Consider the following 23,372-nt stretch of genomic DNA (forward strand, 5'->3'; position numbering starts at 1 on the left):
TGAGTAAGGGTAGCCACTATGTTCTTTGTACAGTAATCGCGAAGCCCTTTAGGCAACCCACAACAGTACTTCTCTATCTGCTCTATCAATGGCACAAATCTGTAGGAGGTCACTGAGAGTAATACTTTACAAAACCTCCTATTGTACTCCAGCAAGCTCTTGCACGAAGCTGAAGTAAGCTGGTGCCAATCTGTCAGGACATCGGCTTCAAATTCATTTGATAGCCAAGCAGATGCAAACATTTGCTTGAAGTAAACCCAAGTGGCGGGTGCCTGTCCTTGCATTAACAATGTCGTCCACCATGTAAGCGCATTGTCCTTTAAGAAAGTGGCAGCTTTCCTGACCTTCGTGGCCTCTGTAAAATTCCCTCCCGCATAAGCTGTATCAAACTGCTGGAGGAAAGTGAGTGCCTTTGTCTTATCCTCGAAACCACTGAAGGTACTGAACTTTACTGCTGCACCACCTTCTTTGTAAGCCTTTGGCTTCTCTAGTGCCCCCAAGTTGTCATACGGAATGGTCTGCAACATGGGCATTGTACTAGGCATGATCGGCACGTGTTGGCCATTCACATTTTGCGTCAAAGGTGCGATATCTGGCTGCTGTCCAGAAAACCAGCCATGCCAAAATGACCCTGTGGCACCCCAAACTGGCCCTAGTTGCAGTGGAAACCTTGCTGCATGCCGATACTACCATACATGGGGTTTGGCATGATGCCTTGCATACCCCCGAACACTGTTCCTGGCATGTACGGCTGACTTCCAGACGCATAACCAGCCATACTTTGGAACACTGATCCACCCCCGAAATACCCAGGATGTACCGTGGGTGGTGGAAAAACTGAGTGCATAGCCTGGTATCCAGCTCCCTGTCCATTCAAGACAGCTCCCTGTCCATTCAAGACAGCATGCTGGCTCTGAAAGGTGGCGGGCTGAACTGGCATAAACTGTGGAATAGGCGTTCTAGCCACCTGTTCAAGCACGTGAGGAACCTCCTTTGGAGCCCCCGACTCCACAACATGCGAGTGTTCCCTTTCCTCCTGCGCCACATGAAGTACCTGGGCTTGAGCTTCAACAAGCTCCGTACGCGGCGTAGGTTGCCTATTTTGTTGTTGCACTGGTGGCGCTTGCAAGAATTCCATAAACCTCGGATTCTGCACCAGATGCGAAAAGACATTCACCGCGGCAACTAACCAAGTCTTGAACGCATCATCCTCAAGTTGCCCTGTCATTAAGCCCTGTACTACTGGAGGGACATTCACGTTGACAGGAGGTACAGACTGACGTGGCCGTGAGCTCTCGCCAATCTCAAAAACCGTAGGAATCTCCTGCCTGTCCTTTGAAGAGGAACCCTCTTCCATAATTCCCTTCCCCTTGTCGGCCATAGTGTAATCCCCATGTTTCTGCACTGTGTGTCTTTACCCTGAACAATCCAGGCTCACTCTTTAAGGAAAAAGTGATTGATGTCCCGGCAATGGAACCATGAAACCGGCCCGTAGGGCGGTAGGCTTTGGCTTTCACCCGAAATTCTTTACCTTAGACACACACACAGAGCACTTTGCAAAGAGAACCTGCGACAGGAATTAACACTTGAATACACACACGAATCGGAGCTAGAATGCCCCGAGCAGACACCGACAACCTGTAGGCCCCAAAATTGGCGCCCCTTTCAGTATTTCTTTATTCTTTAGGAGGGTAAATTACAAGGTAAGGTCCTGGGAATCCTTCACGTGTATCCACCTAGATACCATTTGCTTTGGCCAAATTTCGGCAACATAACAGCCCCAAAACTTGCGCGAAACCAATTCCCCTGCTAGAACTCACTTGCACTGGCGTATACCCTCTGATTCCTGTCCAAAAACAGTAAATTCAGCACGCTGTATTTACTGGTTTTTGCCCTGTTTTCAGCCCAACTGTCCTCTGCCAGTGGGGCACGATTCCCAATGGTCCTGACGTCCGTATGGCTGAAAAACAGTGAAATTACAGCGCATACACAGCGCTGATTTTGCACCTGTACAGTGAGGTTATGACCCTCACCAATGCCTGCTTTGGAGCAGCAGTTAGCTACCCCTGTTCCTGCTCAAGGAGGCTCTTGCCTCAGCACAAAAGCATGAACCCACACAACTGTACATCAGTCAAATGAGTAGCCCTCTTGTGGGGCATCACATAACTGCACGTAGGGGAGAGAGAGAGCAGTGTGTAGTGTGCAGGGCATCACTTCTAGCACCACACTGTACATGAGAGGGAAAGGAAGCACTCCATAGCTCTTAACCTGTGACAAAAGCTGAAATGAGGCTTCTCCCAGCTTAAAAATCAGCGCCCATTTTTCTGCAAGAGGAAAGTTTACGAAAATGTGACACTTGGCGCATTTTCAAGCATTTTCCCGTTTCGGGTTCGCCGCTTAAAAATATCCCAACCGACACGTCAGTTGACTTCGCGGCAGGGTTATAAAATGTTCCCCTAGTCATACTGGAGGTAATGACGCGAACACATTTCACGGCCCAAAATAGCAGTTCCCTAAATTTTAGGAGATGCTTCCGTTGGGCTCCCACGGGTCTTCTGACCATCTATCCTCATTGGGACCGCATCCAAAAGTGCAATGTGGCCCAACTGTCGGATACTTTTTGTTGGTAGTCCCACCTTGACTTACGCCTTAATTGAGTTCACTTCCTAGTATCCACCAACTTGCTAAGTGCGACGGGGGGACCTATATGATCTTGCTCTAAGCCTAGACATCCTCTTACCATACGAATTCCAGTGTCGACCACTTCCCGTCTGCGGGTGAATCTACCGTTCACATTGGCCATACAATGTCCGACCGTTTGCTACTTCAAAAAGAGGGTCTCAAAACAAATAAAATAAACCCCATTGGAAAGAAACCAACAACCAAGGTTAGCAGTTGCCACATCTCTGTGACATGGTTAATAACTGCCACGTCCTCGTGACAGTCCCCACGAAAAAGGTACTCCTTTCTGTGTCAAGGTATGCAAAGGGGAAGCAACCTCTGCAAACTTTCGTATGAACCGCCTGTAGTACGAACACAGTCCCAAGAAGCTTCTAACTTCATGGACATTCCTCAAATCGGGCCAATCACGGATAGTCTCTATCTTGGTCGGGTCCATTTCCACTCCTGTTGCTGACACAATGTGTCCCAAAAAGTGTATCTCTGATAGGAAAAATTCACTTTTCTTTGCATTAATCACTAACATGTGATCTCGTAATGCCTGAAAGACTTGAAGCATATGATCTCTGTGTTCCGCCTCATTCTTGGAGAAAACAATGATGTCGTCAAAGAAAGTGCCAACAAATAGCCTATACTCTCGAAAAATCCTGTCCATCATCCGGTTAAATGTCACAGGAACATTGGTTAAGCCAAAAGGCATCACCAAAAACTCAAATAACCGAAAAGTTGTCCGAAAAGCTGTCTTGTAGACATCTCCTGGCGCTATCCTGATCTGATGATATCCACTCTTCAAGTCAATCCTGCTAAAGCACGAGGATCCCTGTAACTTGTCAAGTATATCATCGATCCTAGGAATCGGAAATCTGTTCGTGATGGTGATTTTGTTGAGAGCGCTATAATCGATGCACATTCTCCAAGATCCGTCTTTCTTCAAAACCAACAACACTGGAGAGCGATACGGTGAAGTACTAGGCTGGACAAGACCCTTTTCCAAGAGGTCTTTCATTGGATTCATAATCTTTTCATTCTGTACTCGGCTCACACGATAAGGTGGCCGATTCGGTGGCGTGCTTGCAGGTATCAGATCAATGGTTTGATCTTCAGGCCCTCTGAAAAGCAATCGGCAAGAGTGTGGAGAAAAATCTTGGCGTTCTTTTGATCAGGTCAAAACATATTCAACCTTTATCCATCGTTCAGTTCTCTCCCAAAAGAATGAGTAAGACCTTGAAGTTCATCAAGTACAATCTCTAAGCCCTTCATTTATCAAAGTCGCTTTCTCGGCCCGGTAGTCAACCACGGCGTAGTTCTTGTGGTACCAAGGGATCCTGAGTAGAACGTCACTCGCGTGCCCTAAACACCCCTGTCATTGCAAACGAAGTTTGCCAATGCTCGGTGTAATGGCAACATCCCATCCGGGTGCCAGTCGAACTACCTCCGCCTGTGGCGTCAGTCTATCGGGCGTAATTCCAAATCGAGCCGCCAATTCCAAGTGAAAAGAAGTTGGCCTTGGCTCCTTCAAAAGAGCTTCCTGATCCTTCACTTTGCCCCAAAAGCGGCAAAGTTTGTACTTTCATTCATTAGATTCGGTGCAGATCATACGCCATGTGGTACCGGTTCTGCTTTTCTATCTGCCTTTTCTGCCACATTCCTCAGCTGCTCTCGAACTCTCAGGCCTGTCGTCGTCTTTATCATTCTATTCTTTCTGTGCCTTATTAGGGCACTTCGCGGAGATATGTCCCTGTTCCCCGCATCCAAAGCACTTCCCCTCTCTGATGAAGCGAGCTCTCTCCTCAGGAGTAAGCTTGGGTCGTGCATCATTTTTCTCCGGGTTGCTCTTTTTCTTTCTACTTTCATTCCCAGAAGTCTGTTCGGCTCGTTGTGTCATGGCCTCATCTGTGGGGTAGGTCAGACTGCCACAGTGAATGGCAAAGCCCCGCTTCGCAGGACTAATCAACTCCTGAATAGAAGCTGACTTCTGTTCCAAGCAGTGATCTCGGATCTCTGTAGGTAGACCCAAGGTAAACCGCTCAATTTGTTCTCTGAACGAGATCTTCTTGAATGAAGAGGCGGGTAGAAAAGAGCTCCAGAATCTTTCACAATAAGCATTGATTGTATCTTTCTTGTTCATCCGAAGATGGTTCCAAGCAGCTCGTACATCTCGTTCATATTCTTGCGTCAACCAAGAAGAAATAAAAAGCTTCTTAAATTTCAGCCATTTAAATGGCGCACTCTTGTTAAAAGAAGCGTGGACCACCAAGTACGAGCATTCCCCTTAAGGTAAGAGGTAGCTCTCCGAATCTTGGAGTGCTCTAAATAGCGTCCTCCCGCGAAAGCGATGTCAAACTGCTGTATAAAAGACAAAGCCTTCGAAGCATCTGAGTATCCTGAAAAGTATCAAACTTGATCGAGTGGCCACCTTCCTTAAACTCTCAGACTTTCTTGCTTCTATCTTCGAGAAAGTCATACTGGCTGGCTTTGTACAAATTCTTCTTGTTCGCATAAAACTTTCCGTCATCGGAATCTGAGCTGTCTGTAGACGAGTCCTCAGTAGAACTGGCAGTCTCTGGGCGAGATGTAGCCTTCTTTGCCTTTTTCTTGCCCTTTCCGAAGCTTTGTTTCTTGCTTCGCTTTTTACCTTTTCTGTCTTCTTCGCTCGAATCCGAGGAGCTAGAAGAACTATCAGAAGAAGAAGAAGAAGAAGAAGAAGAAGAAGAAGAAGAAGAAGAAGAACTGGGTACTCCTTCAAATCGAACACGCTTCTTCTGTTTCTTTGCCTTATCAAAAGTCCACCGACGACCCAAATATCCCGGGAAGTCAGTGCCTTTCTTCTGCTTTTTGCCGTGCTTTTTGCCTTTCTTTTGCACGTCGAAAAGCTGAACAATCCATGCATCAACCACGTTCTCTAGTTCCTTCTCCGTATATTTCTTGGAGGCAGAAGGTTTCTTGAGAGCGGGTTTCGGGAGTGGTTATGTGGTTCTTTGCCACTCCATCTGTACCTCTTCCAAAGAGGTCTGGTTCATATATTTTGCCATCTTCGGGTCCTTTGCAAAATTGAGCATCGTCCTTTGCAAAATTGAGCATCATCTTTGTTGCATCGCCAATCAATTGACGACGCTTCATCTCTTGCTGCTCGGCCTGAGTAGGCCTAGGCGGGCCATACTCTCTATCTCAATCTTCGTTGTGATCCCAACCTGCATCTCCAGATGCAGAGGGAGTCGACTGATCATTGCCTGAAGCCATAGGTGCCGCGGAAAAAAAAAATCGGGGATCGGATTTCCCGTAGAAGAGAAATCAGCCGTGCTCTAATACCACTGTAACAGACTTGGACACTCCAAGTCAAGAATCAACCGCGACAGCACCAAATAACCACTTCAAAACAATTCACAGATCACAATAGATTTGCACTGGCCCGGCGGAGTTCCGTGCCTAGAGATATTGGCCCCAAAGACTGGCGCCCCTTTCGGTATTTCTTTTTATATTAATCAGATCAAAGTACAAGAGAGTGGCTAGGGTTTCACTCTCAGACTCTGCGTCCAGATCCTCTGAGAAGTGAAGCCCTCACCACTTATTTAAAGATACAAGGGATGCCCAAAAGCAGAGCCCCAAAAGCTTTTAAAATAAAAAAGCATCAGTTCTCTCTCTCTCTTAGAGAGTCCTCTCTTTTTTTATAAAAAAAAAGCAAAATTCGCGTCGCTCATTATTTTTCAGAAAAAAAATTATTTTTTTTAAAAAAAAAATCCAGCCTCCACGATTTCCGGAAGTTAAGATTTCTGGCAGAAATTAGGGTTTGCAGGAATTTTAGGGTTTCTGGCAGAAATTAGGGTTTCTGTTGTCCGCCACGTCATCACTTTGTGACACCAAGCTCATTCGCCAGGACTTGACTCAGCTAGACACCAAGAGGACATGGATACAGCCAGCACAGGAGCTAGGCACGAAGATGGATTTCTACAGAGAGCATCTCCTCCAGCTTACGAAGGATGGTTTTGTGACGAGGCCCAGATACATGGACACCCACTTGTCTCATGGGATACAATGTGCTATTGGCCAGATACACACATCTTCACACCCACCGCGGAGCGAGACTGGGAGATACAGCGGAGTACCAACAGAGGCCAGGACATGCCCCCTGTGTGATATCGAGCCAAACTGGTACAATGTGTATGCATGAAACTGATGCAAGTCTAGACTAGGTCGATGTCGACGACGGGGATGACGAGACCGATCTAAGGGCTGAAAATTGTTGTCCTTCTACTGTTGTCCAAAAACGCTAATGGCTGAATTCTGCTGTGGCTGAAAATGCTATGGAAAACGCTGCCCTTGCTGGTCTTAATGGCTGAAAATCTGCTGGTCTTTATGACTGAAACTGTCGGTGCTTATCTGCTGAAATCTGTTAATGCTAATGCTGAAAACGCCATGCACAAGGGAGGCGATCTGGGCTCCAAAAACGCTAGGGCTGCAAATCTGGAAAACGCTAGAGGCTGGGATCTACTGGCGATGATACTTGATGAAAAACGCTAGGGGAGAGAGTCTTTGCTTGGTGGAGAAACCGCCACCAAGGTTCTTGCTGAGAAGTTGCCTGTTGAGCGATGGAGCTCCTGCTGCCTCTTCTCCCAATTAGTGCTAGTCTAGGTTTGCTTATATACAAACTTACTCAATTTGCCCTACCTACTTTCCAACAAAAGTCACTTAAAAATAATAAGTGAAAAATGTCAAAAATAGGTAAAATAGGCTAAATGCACTCGAAAATTCCCCTGAAGGATTCTGATGGATTCTGATGGGAATGCTTATAATCATGTTGTGTGCAACCACAGGATATGCATCTACACTAAGTGACTGGGCATGCATGGTCTGCGAACAGACTCACAAAAGTGCCAGATCACTTCTAAATCTAGACTGACTGGACTGACCGAACCCTTGTCGTGTTGTAGCTTGTCCACGGACACATAGGGTTGGATGTGTCACGTGACACTGTTGCAACACAGTTGGTAGAAAGAGTACTGGGGAAGGTGACCGGGGTGGTGAGGAGCTGGTTGCTTCTCTGCGTAACAACAGAGTAGACCACAATGTCTATACAGTTCCTTTCAAGTAAGATACCGCCTTTCACACCCTAGAATGTTTTGAGAACCGTCCTCCAGAGAAGGCGACATCAAACTGTTGTACGAACTCAAGGGCTCGATGGGTGTCCTTGCAGTCTAAAAACGTCTCAAATCTGATGGCCTGACTCCCTTCCTTGAACTCCTTGGTTTTCTTGTTTATCTGGTCGCTGTCAAAAGAGGACAAAATCTGCTCCTCTAAACGGCTAGATAGCCTTCCATGCCTTCTAGACTTTTTTTTCAAAAATTTACTTCAAAAGAATCTTGCCTTTGGTGCGTAGAAATTGAGGAACCTTCTTTGCACCCTCAAATGCTTCAAATGGCGCCTTCCCCGTGAGTTGTTGTAGGCAAACTCCACCAAGGGCAACTACTTTTCCCATTAAGTTTTCTGATTCAAAAGATAAGACTTCAACAAATCCAATTCCATTGAATTGGCTATCTAAAATTGCCCATCTGTCTACGGGTGGAACGAGGACGAGAACTGCAATTGCGTGCCAATGTTCTTCCAGATTGCCCTCCAATACAACCTAAAAATCGGGGATTGCTGTCCAAAGCAAGGGACTTAGGTATGCCAAATACTCCGAAAATGTGTGAAACAAACAGATTCACCAAATGATCGGGCTTAACTGTCTTCTTTACTGGAATGAAGTGGGCTTGTGTATTGAATCTATCGATGATTGTCCAAATGCCATCATGCCCACTTTTGAGTCTTGGGGAGATCAAAAATAAAAGAACGCTCCACACCCTTCAAGCTGGTATCTATGCCGCGGTGGCCTGTAAAAGGTGAACAATGGCACTCTGTCAAACCTTTTCCCTCAAGGGTTGTGTAACACACAACATCATTTTCCGCATCAAATAGCCATCTCGTATGGAATAGCTTGAAACTGTCTTCCCGTCTATTATCCTGGTAAAAATATCAACAAAGTCGAGATCCGTGGAGTAATGATCAACCATATCCTCGAAGCTTCTATGATGAATCGCGAAAATAGCCAAAACCAAGGGCTTCCAAGATAATGAATTTGCCTCTAAATTCTTTTGTCCTTGAACATGGACAATCTGGAAGTGAAATTGTAACAGGAAGGTAGCCCATCGCATCTGCTTTTCCGAAAACTGCTTCTGTGACAAGAAGTAGCATAAACTCTGATGATCCATGGGCGGTATGATTGATATTCTTATGCTTCAAGAGCACCATCTTTGTGAGAGACACATTTCGGGCGTTGTGCCATTATGAGACTATTTGCTCAGCTCCTTTTGGGCCTAGAAGCATTCAGGGAGGGGTATGTATGACTATGCGGACTCATAGCAGCAAGCCTTTGTGGGCACAAGTATTATTGTGCCAGGCACGGCCCACTGGATTACTATGCATGTTCATGGTTGCCTCATGGGCTTCCTAAACATTTATGCGCCCAACGTGGTAAGTGCACGAGCTTAGTTTTGGTCACATATTGTAGAGTCCTTGCCGCATGCAGAGCAGTGGCATGTCGAAAGAGACTTTAACATGTTGGAGGGCCCCTCAGATAGGATTGGAGATAGCCATGCTACTATGCACGGGGTTGAGTTGGCAGCATGGGAGCGTTTATGAATGACCTTGAAGGTTTAAGACGTTTGGCAACATGCACGCTTTGTGCAATCCCCACATAGCTTATCTTTCTCTCCCTCTGACCGTAGAGTGTCCAAAGTGCCACCACCCGCTCTTTGAGCTCTAGATCCAGCAAGATCCTATCAGGGATGCACAACATCGTACTCCCGCTCCTTTGTCTATCTATCAAAGTAAGAATCACTAAGGCATGATCTGAAAATGTAGTCCCTGCCAGAATGCAAACAGATGCTCCCAAGTCACAGATGTCATCACTGGCGTAGAAGCGATCTATCCGACATAGATTTACTCCTCCTACAGAGAATTTGGGCACCCCTGCTGCTAGAGAGGAGCTGCACACTCTCGGAAGAGGAAGCGACTAAGCTTAGCAAGTCCAGAGGCGCTTGGCTGCAGCCAGGGAGGAAGAGAAGCGTCTCCGACATCGCATTGCTTTCTTACAGCAGATGCGAGCACCATCCAGACTGTACTTGGTTAAAGGAGCAGATGCAAGAGGCTAGACAGGAGCTGACTAGCATTGAGGAGCGGCGTCATGAGTTTGCCTTTCATCGACAAGCATCTCAGAGGACCCAGGTGGGCAATAGAGTTATTGGGGAGTTCTTTGAGACTGTGGGGCCCCACCATGCGCGCACCAGTGTCAGCCAATTGAGGAGAGCCGACAAGTCAGTTGCTTCAGAGCCTGAGGATATGCGTGTAATTGCTACTGACTTTTACCATGATTTGTTGTGAGATGAGCCACAATCAGAGCGTCAAGATGCATGGAGAGAGCAGGTTTGGGCACAAATGCCTTGCCTAGTTACTGAGGAGATGCGTCAAAGACTAGAGCTGCCTCTCTAGCCAGATGAGCTCCATGAAGCCCTCAGGGCACTCCCCCGAGGTAGCTATCCAGGGAAGGATGGTTTGACCCCCAACTTCTTTTTGGAGTACTGGACATGCATCAGCCAATTGAAGAGGCTAATCAGCAATTTTTTGTGGTCAGGATGCGACACCCAGTTAGCCCGAGCCAAAGTGGCCTGACAGGTCATCACCTTACCATGTTCTCACCCAGCACAGCACAGCAGAGCATGGGAGGCTTGTGGTCAGAGAACTGCTTCCAAGGGAGCAGCCCTGGAAAGAGTTGTTGCTTCTCCGGATTCGAGCTCGAGTCCCTCATGCAGGCGGCCCTAAGAGCCCATCCACCAGGTGGATTTTTACAGAGGTGCGTAGAGTTGGTCTGAGTAAGAGGTTGGAGGACCGATTTGCTGCAAGCTTACTTAGGTCCTAGGAGTAGCTGAGGAGTGGCCTGGAGCAGCATCAGAGCACTTGCACGGAGGAGCGCCTAAGGCAACCTCTTGTTTGGAACCACATGGTTAGCACATAGAGAGGCCACCTGGTTGGTGGCAGGCCTCACGTTTCTTGGGTCCCATGGCAAGGGATCCAGCCCGCACTCTCGGCGACTGGTTTAGGTTTTCAGACTTGCCCGAGGAGGTTCAGAGCATAAAGTTACGAAGCATGAGGGGGGTGCAAAGCATGTGTCAGGATATTACAGAGGCTATACCAACTGAGTGGCTTACCCCTCTAGAGGCAGCAGCTCCCAGAATGATGGGGGCCTTCCGGAGGCTGGAGGTCCTCATTGCAGTTCAAGCTTCCTCGAAGTCAATACCCACATGTTCTTTGAGTTCAGGGAGAGGGTCACCTTCACAGGATCTTATTAGAGGCTCCACAAGTCGCCTTCGCATCTGTGCGAGGACTTGTGTCATAGAGCCTAACCGAATAGATCTTGGGACAGGACAATGGCCGCTTTGGGCTTAGGAGAGCAGCCCTCTAGCACGAGTGCAGTGGATGCAGGAGATTGATTCTGGTGGGATCCTTTCTCCTCAGCCGACACCCTGGGACAACTTTTTTCTAGTACACACCTCACTTGGCCGTCAAATACTGGCAGCACGGAGAGGCTTGTCCTGCTGCAGCACTTCACTGGCAGGAGGAGGGTCTCACAGACGAGTTCTTGTCAAGTTTTTGAGAGCAATTGCGGGACAGCAGGCAACCGAGGAGAGTAACTACGTTTCAGTGGCTCGTTGCACACAGAGCTACAGCAGTTGGGAGTTGGTTAGTACACAGCGGCTTCTCGGCAGCATGTGCAGCTTGTGGTCATCCTTTGGAGAGTCAGAGTCACTGTTTGTGGGACTTCCCCATGGCACAGCAGGTTTGGCTTCAAATTCTTTGGCTGATGCTAGCCCTTTACACACCACGACAGTACACTTGGGACGTCGCAGCCTAGTCCACTCTCACGGGCCCTGCGCTCCATGTTGAGTTGGCTTCCATCAGCAGGATGATAGTGATTCAGGGGGGGTCGACCTACACACCAGCTTGCCACAGAGCTCACCCCTCAGGAGTGATGCAGTGATAGAGAGTGGTGTTGGGAGCTCGTCCTTCTTGAGATTGGAATTTTGGGTAAACTTTGGGAATTTTTGGCCAAATGGCCATCTATCGGGAGGTATTTTAAGAATTTTGGAACTTTGATTGGCATACAGGGGCATTTGGTAATCCTCCATATAGCAAGCATTGTCGACCTTTGGGCCAAACACTACCTGCCTTTCAAGGTACTATTTCCTCGATAGAATACTCAAATACTGTCTAGTTATGAGCAAAAATTTTGCACTATGAACTTGACTAGACACAACCATGTCTAAAGGATTTATGATGCAAGGTCAAAAGCTTGTCTTTTGAATTGTTTGAGATAAGCATGGGTTACTCTTGAAAATTCAGCAAGGAAGACAGAAAGTTCGCATGTCATCCAAACTGACCCTGGAAATGTTGGAACACAAATGAAGCTAGGTATCTTAGTTGGAAGTGGAGATGTTGGAACACTAAAGTTAGGTGAGTTAGGTACGGGTATGATACGCGTATCATTCGTCACTCTTAGGTAAAGTACATAATCTATGCAATGCATATTAAGAAAAATGCAAAGCCTGCTTTAAAATGCCATGGGCGAGGACTTCTAGAGCAATGAGTTGGAGCTATGTTTTCAGACGCTGGTCAAAGTTACCCAGAACGGAGATCGAAGGATACGGAAGGGGACCCGGGGGGGGCGCGGCCGGGGCCGGAACCGTTGACTAAAGAAACTATATATGTTATATGTATTATAAACTCATATGTTAGTGGAAAAATAAAAGCTAAGATTTTCAATTGGACTACTCTAATTAGAACCATATTTAGGCATATTTTACGATGACGAAACTTGAGAGGTGGGGATGGAGTTTGACTCTTGAGAGAGAGAAAGAGGGGTATGAGGCCTTTTGCAGACGTTTCAAACCCGAGGAACGAAGGTATGATGAAGTCCCCTATGGAGTTGTTCTCAATGTGGCCTGTAGGGAACTCTGAACCAATATCATCTCTTAGCTATGGATAGTGCATTGGTACTGACTTTAAAGTTGTAACTTAAATAGAGTCAGGTTTGGTTTTTGGACTACACAAGTCCTTAGTAAAACGTTGCATTTTCGGTGCAATTGTGGACCATTGGATACAGCTTGTTGATTAGTGCCACATGGCAAGCTCTCGATGACAACATTGGCTTGATTTCTCTTGATAGGGGCATGCAATGGGATAACCATGTTTAATCCACTAGCAATAGTTGACTTGTTTACTATTAAAAAAGCCCCAACTTATATGTCTATACAACAAGAATTTTTATGAGGCAACTAAACAATTTTAGATCATTCACTCCAGTTCTTGATCCAATTAAGGAAAAACCTTCTACTCCTAGACTGAAAACTAGCATGAAAGTACAGTATTTCAAGCTAAGTCTTAGATCATTACCTCCATTGCAGCCAGAAAGCCAGGGAATAAAAGCACGCGACTACCACCTTGCAAGCAAATGGATCCATCCTCCGTCACAAAATTGACCACAGCCTATGTTACAAAACTCCTAAATTAGTTTCCACAGAATGACAGAACTTACTTTTCCAAAACACACAAACAGCTTCTAAAATAAACAAAAAACAAAGCAGAAAAAAACAGCACCAAAAAACATTACACTTTTACAAGCTCTTGGCAAACTTGTCCACAATGAAAATTCTCCTCGTACATCTTCAAAAATCTAGAGTTTTTCAAATGGTGTTGTGAAGCAACAGAGATTCGTGGGTAACCCACAAGCCAGTCCTCTCACTCTTGTGGCTTGCAAGTTTCATTGCCTCCTGAAGCCAACTTTCAAAGATCCATTTCTGACAGCCTGCCTTGCACTGATGATTTCAAAGAGCCAAGACTAGCCCTATGGGATGATTAAACTTTTGAATGCTGAAAGTGTCCTTGCTCCAAAGGTCAAAACTATACTTTACCTGGACTATTAAAATAGGACAGACCTAGGTGCAAATTTTAAACCATGATCTAAAATTTGAAAACAGAAAATGTCTAGCAGTTGCGAAACAGACATATCAACATGAGAATCTTGAACTTTTACACAACGCTCATAGGATACAAAGAAGGGAGACGATGAGACCTCTTCATACACTGCTTGCTCCATTTGGCATGCCACTGTTCGTTTCCATATCAAAGTGTACAGCAGTAGAGCATCTTTCTCCAATACGTGGACCAATTGTGCTGCGAGCACAAATGCAGGAGAGTTTCTCAACCCTTGCTTTGCTTCAAGAAATCTAATAGGAAGGCTTCCATTCTTTTTTAGCTATTGCAAACACCAAAATTGCTCTCTCTCTATTCTGATGTCAATCGCTCACGATAAGAGCAGCACAGATTAGAGACGCTCCAGGTTTTCACTTTAAGGTCGTATGCTGTATTTGAAATCTTTCCCTCTCCCCTCACATTGCAAGATCCAGCCTTTAAAAGGGTTTACAAGTCAAGTATAGGCAAAAATTATTCACCATTGTCAAAATTCTGAATGCATTACTTCCAACTGCTACCCAACATTCTCAAAAAAAGAAAATATTTCTTGTCTGAACAACTTACATGGCAGCCGATATACATCAGTTGGTCTAATGGCTTCATGAGCTTCTTGAGCATTCTTCACCTTTGAGTTGAATTTGCGGTATTCTGTTGGAACATATTTATCGCCATACCTGTAACACAGACCTTCATATTTCTTCAACCACCTAGTGGCATGATGTACCAGATCTTCAATATAAGCAACATGGAAAAGGGAGGAACAAAGCTGTATACCTTTGAGCAACAAGAGCTCGTATGTCTTTGACTGCCTCACTAGACAGCTGAACCAAAAGATCATTTCAAAGAAGAACTAATTTTTTGGTATAGCTACATAAAACTTAAAAATAAGAAAAAACTACTTTCAGCAGACACACGGACATTAAGTTGAGAAGCTTAAAAGGACTTCTTCACGATGCTACAATGAGGGGAACTGTCACAATTCAAAGGAGCATGCAATGCCCTCGCTTTGAAATCAAGATGACCACATGTTTATAAACTCGAGATTCTGTTGTTATTACAACAATAATAATTGTAAGTGAATGAACCCTCTGAATCTTACTGATTGTGGGCCAAAACATGCGAAAAAAATCACTTCTGAGCAAGATCTGGGGCTAATCCTCACAAGAGCAACAACTCAAATCAAAACACTAGAAGAATGCACCAGCCAGAAATGCTCAGCATCCTCTGCCCAGTACATGCTTGAGATTCAATGTAATAAGGGCCACAAAGAAAGAAAAAAAGAAAAAACCCACACACCACGCGCGCACACACACACACAAAAACAAAGACAATGAAAAGGGGAGACGAGAAGGAGGGACAAAAAGAGACAGAAAGAAAAAGAAACTGAAACCGGCCCGTAGGGCGGTAGACTTTAGCTTTCACCCGAATCTTTACTTGATAAACTTTATGGCACAAGCCTGTGACTGGAATTAACACATCAAACAAACTACGGCTTGGCAGCCAGAGTGCAACCAAGCAAACATTGACACCTTGCAAGCCCCAAAGACCGGCGCCCCTTTCAGTATTTCTTTATTCTTATTAAACATGGGAGAAAACCTGCAAATTCCTACGAGCTGTCCCACTTCTACCGGGCTGAATATGACCTACTGTAGCCCAATTTCGGCAGCATAACCACAGTAGGAGGATCACAAACAAAACCCCCATGCAAAAGGTGACTTCCACCGCGCATAGGAGCACTTTCCCGAACCTAGTGAGAATCTGCAGCACCCTGAAATCTTTGTTTTCTGCCCCGAAAATGCACCAGATCACCTGTATAGTGATCCCCTTGCTTCCCCAAAGCTTGTGGGGGTATTAGGGATCAATTAAGGTCAAAACCCTAAACCTGCAAAAATACACAGCAGGCTATAATTTATTGTTTCGGGCTCCGTTTTGCTTGCCGGCCACATCCGTAGCAAGCCCTCGAGGGGCTACTTGCCCTTTGAATCAGACGAGATTTCTTGCGTGAAATCTCTCGGAGTTCATCTGTACATGTGGGGGATTAGCGATTAGCTAATCCACTACCTGTGGAAGAGTCTCTTGCCTCGGCAAACGCACATGAACCCACACAATTGTACATACATATGAAAAACCCTTGAGCGGGGGCCAGAGCATCACGTTTCTGTATTCAAAGGGGGGGAGAGGTGCATGAGAGCGGAATCGCCATGCTACATAAACAAGGAAAGAAGGTAAGCTTTCCATTAAAGCTATAATCACCTGCACCCACTACTCACACACACTGTGGTCTTACATTGAAGTTCAAGCAGCCCAAATCAACCCCCCTCTCTTAAATTGGGCGTCCCCAGCTGATATATCTTGCAGATAGGCTCTAGTGCAACCAAGTGTCCAGTTTGCCTCTTTTCTTGGTACCCACCAACTTACAAGTGTCGTGTGCAGCCTAAATGATGTTAAACCGAGCCTAGCCACCCTTCTACTGCTCGGATTTCAGTGCCGATAGGCCCGACCATCTCGTTGCAGCCTGCCCATCACGACTACGGGGTGAAACTCTCGGCCATCGGCCATTTCACACTAGCCATACAATGTCCTACCATTTGTGACTTCAAAAAGAGGGTCCCAAAAAAAAAACCATGGAAAAGAAACCAACAACTAAGGTTAGTGCTAGCCACAACCTCTTAAAATCGCAAACGTCCTCAATTGCATGCCATAGATGATTTAGAGTGATTAGCACCCTTTTATCATCCCATGTATCCGCAAGAAAGGTCATGTAACATAGATGCTTATATAGTGCCCGACTCAAATTGCCCTACCCAGTTTTCCAACAAAAAATAATAAGTGAAAATTGGCTAAAATAGGAAAAATAGGTCTATGAATTGTAAAAATGCTCCTAATGGGTTCTGATGGAAATCTGATGATCATGTTGTGTGCAACCAGAGGATATGCATCTACTCTAAGTGTCTGGACATGCACAGTCTGCGAACAGACTCACAAAAGTGCCAGATCACTTCCTAATCTAGGCTGACTAAACTGAACTGAACCCATGTCATGACGTAGCTTGTCCACGTACACACAGGGTTAGATGTGCATGTGAGAGTCGTCGTCAAGTCCGGAACTGCGATGACGATGACGAAGGTGTCGTCGTCAAGATAGGGACTGCGATGACGATGTCAATGACGATAATGGTGTCGACGACGACGGCGTCAAGACTGAAAACTGAAAACGCTAGATGCTCTGCTATGGATCTGCTACTCTGGCGGTACTGCAGCCTGGATCTGCAACAGCTTCGCCGACAGGCTAGGGCTGGTCCCCAGTACTGTGTCGATCTTCTCAATTTTTTTCTCTCTATTTCTCTCTATACCCTCTGGCTTCATTATTAAGTGAAAATTTCTATTTATCTAAGTATATACTATATTGCTATGTGCTCTCATTTGTGACAGTGGTGTCAGAGCGGGGTCTCCCCTCTTTCTCTGTAAAGGAGGACGACTCTGGGAAGATACAGGAAGAAGCCATGACAAGCCAAGAGAGAAGTAAGCAGGCGGAAACCTAAGTCCTGCAAGAAAAGCTCGCAGAGTTGGGAAATTGTTCTCTCTGCAAGAAGTCGACAAGGCTTGGAATTCTCTGAGAAGGCGACAAGAGCATGATGCTAGAGAATCCGAGGAGCGGAATGCTCAAGATACTTCAGAACCCATAAAATATCCAAGAACATCGATCCAAAACCATAGCCAAGAAAACCCGTCTTTTTGGGAAGGATATGAAAAAGGCCTTTAGACCTTAGAACAGTCAGTCAATTTGATACTTTTGACGAAGGGAAGATATCACAAAAGCTACCACTTTCATTGGACAGTTTGAAGTTGCCTTTGCAAAAGGCAATTTCTGAAAAGTGTCAAAGGTGAGGCATATGACCAAACACCTCAAGGGGATTGCAAGTACTTGGTGGTATATCAAAGCTCTGCAAGGAACTTACAACAAGACTTGGATTCAATTCAAGGCTAAATTTTCCGACAATTTTTTTTTTTCCCCTCTACGCTTTGAGGAAGGCATCCAAGAAGATTGGGATCGGTTTGCCCAATAGGAACACGAGCGAGTCAAAGCAAGTAGTCGTTCACTCTTGCCAAGGTAGCTCCACTCTTGACCCTCTCTGAGGAAGGAACGATGAAGAAATTCAATGGACTTTTGTCCGAATTTTGTAGACGCATCCGCAAGATACTTTGCAGCGGATGGTGGAGTCAGCAATACAAGCTGAAAGTGCACTCCTCCTGTACATAGAATCTAATCCCCGCAGTGGGACGGGAACCATTGAACACATCCCTCCTCCACGGATATGTGGCTATCCGAAGAAAGTTTGGAGTAAGGGCATTCAAATTGACTCCTGAGATTTTGAACAAAAGACCCTCGAACTTTAAGTGAGAGGGCAGGTTTTTGATCAAAGTTAAATCTTTGAGAAACTCATAAACTGCGTATTGCTTTTATGCACAAGATATGCATGTATCTAACCAGGACAATCACTCTCGAGTATTTAAAAGAGTAGGATCAAATTGGAACATTGTTCAATGAGATGAGCTGATTTGCTAACCATGCAGAAGGTCAATAATTGATCTTTTTTTCACTTTAGCGAGCCGGGGGGCCAGGCACTTGCTACTCTCGCAAGGTGAAGCTTCTGTCACTGGTTTCAATCTCAATTAGAGACCTAGACACCGCCTTGGGGATGGTAAGCCCGTTCAATCTTCTAGAACTTGCACCCTTGTTAGTTTATCCAAGGGATCCCTGGCGGACCCGTTAGGGGCGTGACAGCACCCAAGAGGCCCGTAGGGATCCAGATACTGCGAGACTTGGTTGCCCTCACTCGCCAAAACCTAGATCACCCCGGCGGGTTTTCGAGAGAGATTGCCATACCCAACTTGGGCGTCGACTCGTAGGTGGAGTCCCGATCCGGTGACAATTAGAGTCTCCAACACTCCTGTTGCCCATTGATGAGGCAACCCATTGATGAGGCAACCCATGCATCAGTATCATTAAGTCATTCGGGTTAGCACATAGTTTCATAACTCTTTGCTATTAAGGAGAATTTTGTCCTTTCCCCCCTTCTAGACGTCAGAGGGATCTGATTCATCTCCGATTCATCCAATCTGTCCGCTAGGTTAACAACCTAGCGTTTAATGCTCTTTGATACTGTGGTATTGCCTCACCAACGAAAGCTGCTACAAGATGGTGCCCTGCAACTGCTCCCCTCAAATGCGAGTGCGGGCTAACCCAATGGATCAACCCGACTCTACGAGCCTCCCCACCAAGGAGGATCATGGTAAATTCGCTGTCACTTAGAGTGACACCCGCCGGGTCCTGTAGGTCCCGAATGTATACAGTAGCCCGCCGAGACGGTCAGCTCGAGCTCGGGTCAGGGCCAGGCAGTTCAAAAGAATGTGGTCAATTGATTGCCCACCCTCCAAGTCATTGCAAAGGGGGCATGCACTCCCCCCTCGGTAAGATTTTATCCGCCAGTCTTAATCCTCCTATTCGAGCGAGCAGTAAGAGGCGCTCGCCGTCACGCTTCATACTCAAAGATAAGTTACGCTGAAAAAGGTACTTGCGCATGATATTCATCCCACGTAGCTTATAGTTGGTCAGAGAGGCACAAACGGCTCGAGTCCCATTTGTCCCATATCAGTTCCATGGCCGTCTCCGCGGTCGCCGTTGGACAATGTTGACGGAACCACCTATCCGTCCTAGTTGTCCATGACCACCCCTTCTGGGACTTCGGGGTGGTCGCTACTAGGTCCCTAATAAGCGTGCTAACCGATCCGAACTTATCATAGGCACGCTTCTGTTGGGCACCGCAAAAGGCGATGACCGGGGGGACGTTCAGTTCGTGATGCAGGGTCGACGCTACGACTGACGTCGACTTTGCCGCTTTCCCCACCAACCACCTCATTCCTGTAGCAACGAGGCGTTGGAGCCGCAACAATTGCTTTTGGTCGTGTGCCCCCATGATCTCTGCTCCGTAGGTAATCACGAGGTAAACGCAAGCTTTGAAAATGCTCAGCCTCGTCCATAGAGAGAGCACTGGAGGTGAGGACGTGCTTAACTGCAAAGAGGCATCCCCGCCCCTTTGTCGTCCTATCTTGTATAATGGTTTCCAAGCTGAAATCGGAATCCACGATGATCCCTAGGTATCTATAGCTTTCAGTCACCTCCACGGGTTCCCCATCTAACGTGAACGAACCATTCTTCTTGAGGTCTTCAAGGTCCCCGAAGAAGACTGTGGCCCGGCACTTGCTTATACCGAACTCCATGCCCCACGATTGAGCCCACATCGTAAGCCGATCCAGTGCACTCTGGAGCTCAGCTGGGGAGTCCGCCAACAGGACCAGGTCATCGATGAAGAGTAAACCTTGGATTTTCTGCTTTAATCCGGGAATGTCCACTCCGAAGTCTGCTGCCTCATTTATAACATCATCGATGAAGATGTTAAAGAGGGTGGGTGATCCGAGACACCCTTGTCGGACCCCTCTTTCGATTTTAATGGGCTCAGAGAGACGGTCACCAACTCTAATGCAGACCTGAGAGTGGCTGTAGAGGGCTTTAATAAAGCGTAAGGCTTTCCCTCCCACCCCGGTGGCCTCAAGTTTGTAGAACAAGGCTTCATGCGGAACAGAGTCAAATGCCTTCCGGAAATCGACGAATACTGCATTCGTCGGTCTTCCATCATTTTTTCGTCGTAGGACAATTTCCTTTAGGCACGCGACTTGTCCAATGCACTCATCGAAAGCCCACTTGGCCCTTCAAGAAGAAGCCGCCCTCTTCTAGAGTCCTAGCGATGCGCGTCACTAAAATAGTAGTCACGAGCTTAAGTGCTACATTGATGAGAGAAATACCTCGGTAGTTATCCGTAACCGTGGGGTCGCCCTTTTTCGGGATCGAGATGAGCACCGCGGCAGCGTGCTCTGCTATGACCATAAGTGTTCTAGGCACACCCCGATCCTTCCTGGCACCTTTGTCCTTTTCGAGGAGCTTGAACACTTCCGACGGGATACCATCCACTCCCGCCGCCTTGTGACGCTTTAGTCCTTGGCAAGCCTTACGGACTTCCGACCACCTGAAAGGGTCATTCACCTCCGTCATTCTCGGCCACATTCTGACAGGCTTGCCTTGCCAGGCCTTGGGATCCAAACTTGTACCAGATTCGTCCGAGAAGACTTTGGTGTAATGCCTTCGCCAGATTTCAAGAATTTCCTCTTCGCCCGCCTGTAAGACCCCCGCACTATCCACAAGGGGCTGCACTGTCTGGCTCTCAAGACCTTTTCCCAACATTCGCTGGTTCAAGCTCCACCACTTCTTGTGCTCTCTTCGCCACAAGAGCTCAAAGCCTTTCTTTGCTAGTTGTTCCTTTCTTTGCGTTTTTGATATTCAGCCCAAATCTGCAGCAAACACATAGCGTTTTCAGCCTATGGTACCGTAGCAGATCAGCCCCCGAATGGTTGCAGATGTTCCCCCATTTTCAGCCATAAAAACGCAGCCAAAACAGTCATTTTCAGCCACCGAAACAGTTCCCGAATTCAGCGATTAGAAGCCTACAGATTCCAGCCATCGAGTCGTCGTCGTCATCGGCACAGTCCACTTGCATCAATCCATTGCATACGCATTGTACACCTTTGTGCAATCAAAGAATAGATCACTCTCGCCAACGAGAGTGGGACCTTCGGAGGAGGGTTTTACAACCTCTCGGGTGTCGTATCTCTTCTCTCTCCTTCTCTCAGTCTCATTCACTTGCACGCACAATATCCACTCACTTTGTTCGTGACCACAGCACTCTACAGACGGAAAGCTCTCTCTTTTCCTAAGAACTAAAAGGAACCTTGAGCAATAAAGATCACTAATCTTGAGAAAATACAACATTCATTCCGTTGCACCTAACATTGGTATCAGAGCTTTGGAAGTGTTCTGCATTACTCAAGGAAAGAACCACAAGAATTTTTTTTTGCTTGTTGAGGTCGCATGAACCCAAGTTTACTTGGGCGTGGCGATTCCTAATCGTGTTTTGTTGAAGAGTGACTGGAATCCCAAGAAAGAAGGGCTTGTCCAGCCTCCCCTTGTGTCTCTTTTCACTCATTGAGAGGGGACCGTGCACTTAGCGGCCGGCCAATCGACGTGAGGTGGAAAAAAGCAACCTTGGTGTGAGCGCAAGGCCGCCAAGGGGTGCGCCCGCAGAAAGGAGTAGAACTCGGGTGAAGAGAAGATCCTTCTCCAACGCGATTTGCAAGCGAAAGAAAACCTCAAGAACCCCAAGAACCTCAAGAACCCAGGATTCTCACGAATCAAGGACCTCAAGACCCTCAAGAACCCAAGTTCCTCACGAGCTTAATACCCCAAGATCCTAGTGCATGGTCGTCACCTGAAGCGGCGTGGATACTTCGCATTCAGGTGATGAGCATGAGAGAGGCGACGAAGGATTCTCCCCACCAGGAGATTTTTCCAACCCTCCCCCTTCGCCATCTACGCCACGAGTTGTCCTCACTCCTATGGAGATGATGGTCAAGTCGATGTTGGACATGATGGCACAACAACAAGAAATGAATCGAGTTGCCTTGGCACAACTCACAAGCAAAGCAGACGAACAAGCAGCAAAGGACCGTGCACAAGAAGCCAAGGACCGCGAGCGCGATGAAAGAAACGACAGACTTGCTGCAAAACAAGAAGAAAATCGACTTGCTCAGGAACGTGAGCGCCTTGCGCTTGCCGCAAAACAAGAAGAACAGCAACTTGTTCTCGAAAGCGAGCGCGCTGAACGAAAAGAACGCAAAGCAGAAAAGGAGGCAGAGAGTGAAGCTCAAAGGGAGCTTCGCAATCAAGAATTTATAGCCCAAATCCTAGCCTCGAAGACCGAACCACCCAAAGATCGTGGGAGTTCGTCAAGCGGCGCAAGCCACGATGCGGATTCACACAATCCAATCACAAAGAAGTTGACTTTCAGTAAGTATGACGGTAAGATGGATGCTACTGTTATTCATTCTTGGTTGCATCAATTTAATGCTTATTTTGCAACAACTAAGAAAACAGGCAATAGCAAAGTTTTGACGACAGCTATGTACCTTGCCAGTGATGCCATAAATTGATACCAGGCATGGCAAGAGGCACAGCTAGCCGCGCACCTAGAGACAGCCGGCAATTTCATGCCCCTCTTTTAGTTGGGCTGATTTCCAAGACAAGCTCAAGGCGCGGTTTATGCCACCTCAGTACCTTGCACGACTGAAGGACGATTGGCAAGCTCTCAAGCAAAACGGTATGCCGGTTATGTCTTTCTCTAATCGGGTTTTGCAGCTTGGCACTCAATTACACAAATCGGATGCGAAGCGCAAGGAGGCATTTCTTTACGGATTGGACGAGTATATCAAGTATGATGTCGAGGTACTCGATCCAATCGATCTCAACAAAGCGGTAGCCATTGCTCTCGCCCACGAGATGAAGCACAACAAAGGAAAGCCTAAGGAGAACAAGACTTCCACAAGTACCTCGCAGACTTCTCAGAACCCGCAGAACGGTAAGAATGGTAAGAATGATAACTCTTCTAACCAATCTTCCAACGGTATCTCATCAAAGAATTCTTCCAATGAATCTAAGGGTAAGGCTAACACAACTGCTAAACC

The 23,372-nt window shown here is 46.6% G+C and overlaps 1 protein-coding gene across 1 annotated transcript in view; it reads right to left on the bottom strand.

The window, feature by feature from the left end:
* Positions 1-23,372, bottom strand: part of LOC147426916 (uncharacterized) — a 110,480-nt gene that overhangs the window by 71,502 nt on the left and 15,606 nt on the right. The window contains exons 4-7 of the mRNA XM_086498006.1: positions 14,515-14,561; positions 14,305-14,414; positions 13,841-13,941; positions 13,162-13,254 (exon numbers count right to left, since the gene is read on the bottom strand). Of these exons, the coding sequence (XP_086354132.1) occupies positions 13,162-13,254; positions 13,841-13,941; positions 14,305-14,414; positions 14,515-14,561 (351 nt within the window). The remainder of the gene's footprint in view (positions 1-13,161; positions 13,255-13,840; positions 13,942-14,304; positions 14,415-14,514; positions 14,562-23,372) is intronic.

Source organism: Adiantum capillus-veneris, chromosome 24 (genome assembly GCF_014529385.1).
Source record: "Adiantum capillus-veneris isolate H3 chromosome 24, ASM1452938v2, whole genome shotgun sequence".
Lineage (NCBI taxonomy): Eukaryota > Viridiplantae > Streptophyta > Polypodiopsida > Polypodiales > Pteridaceae > Adiantum > Adiantum capillus-veneris.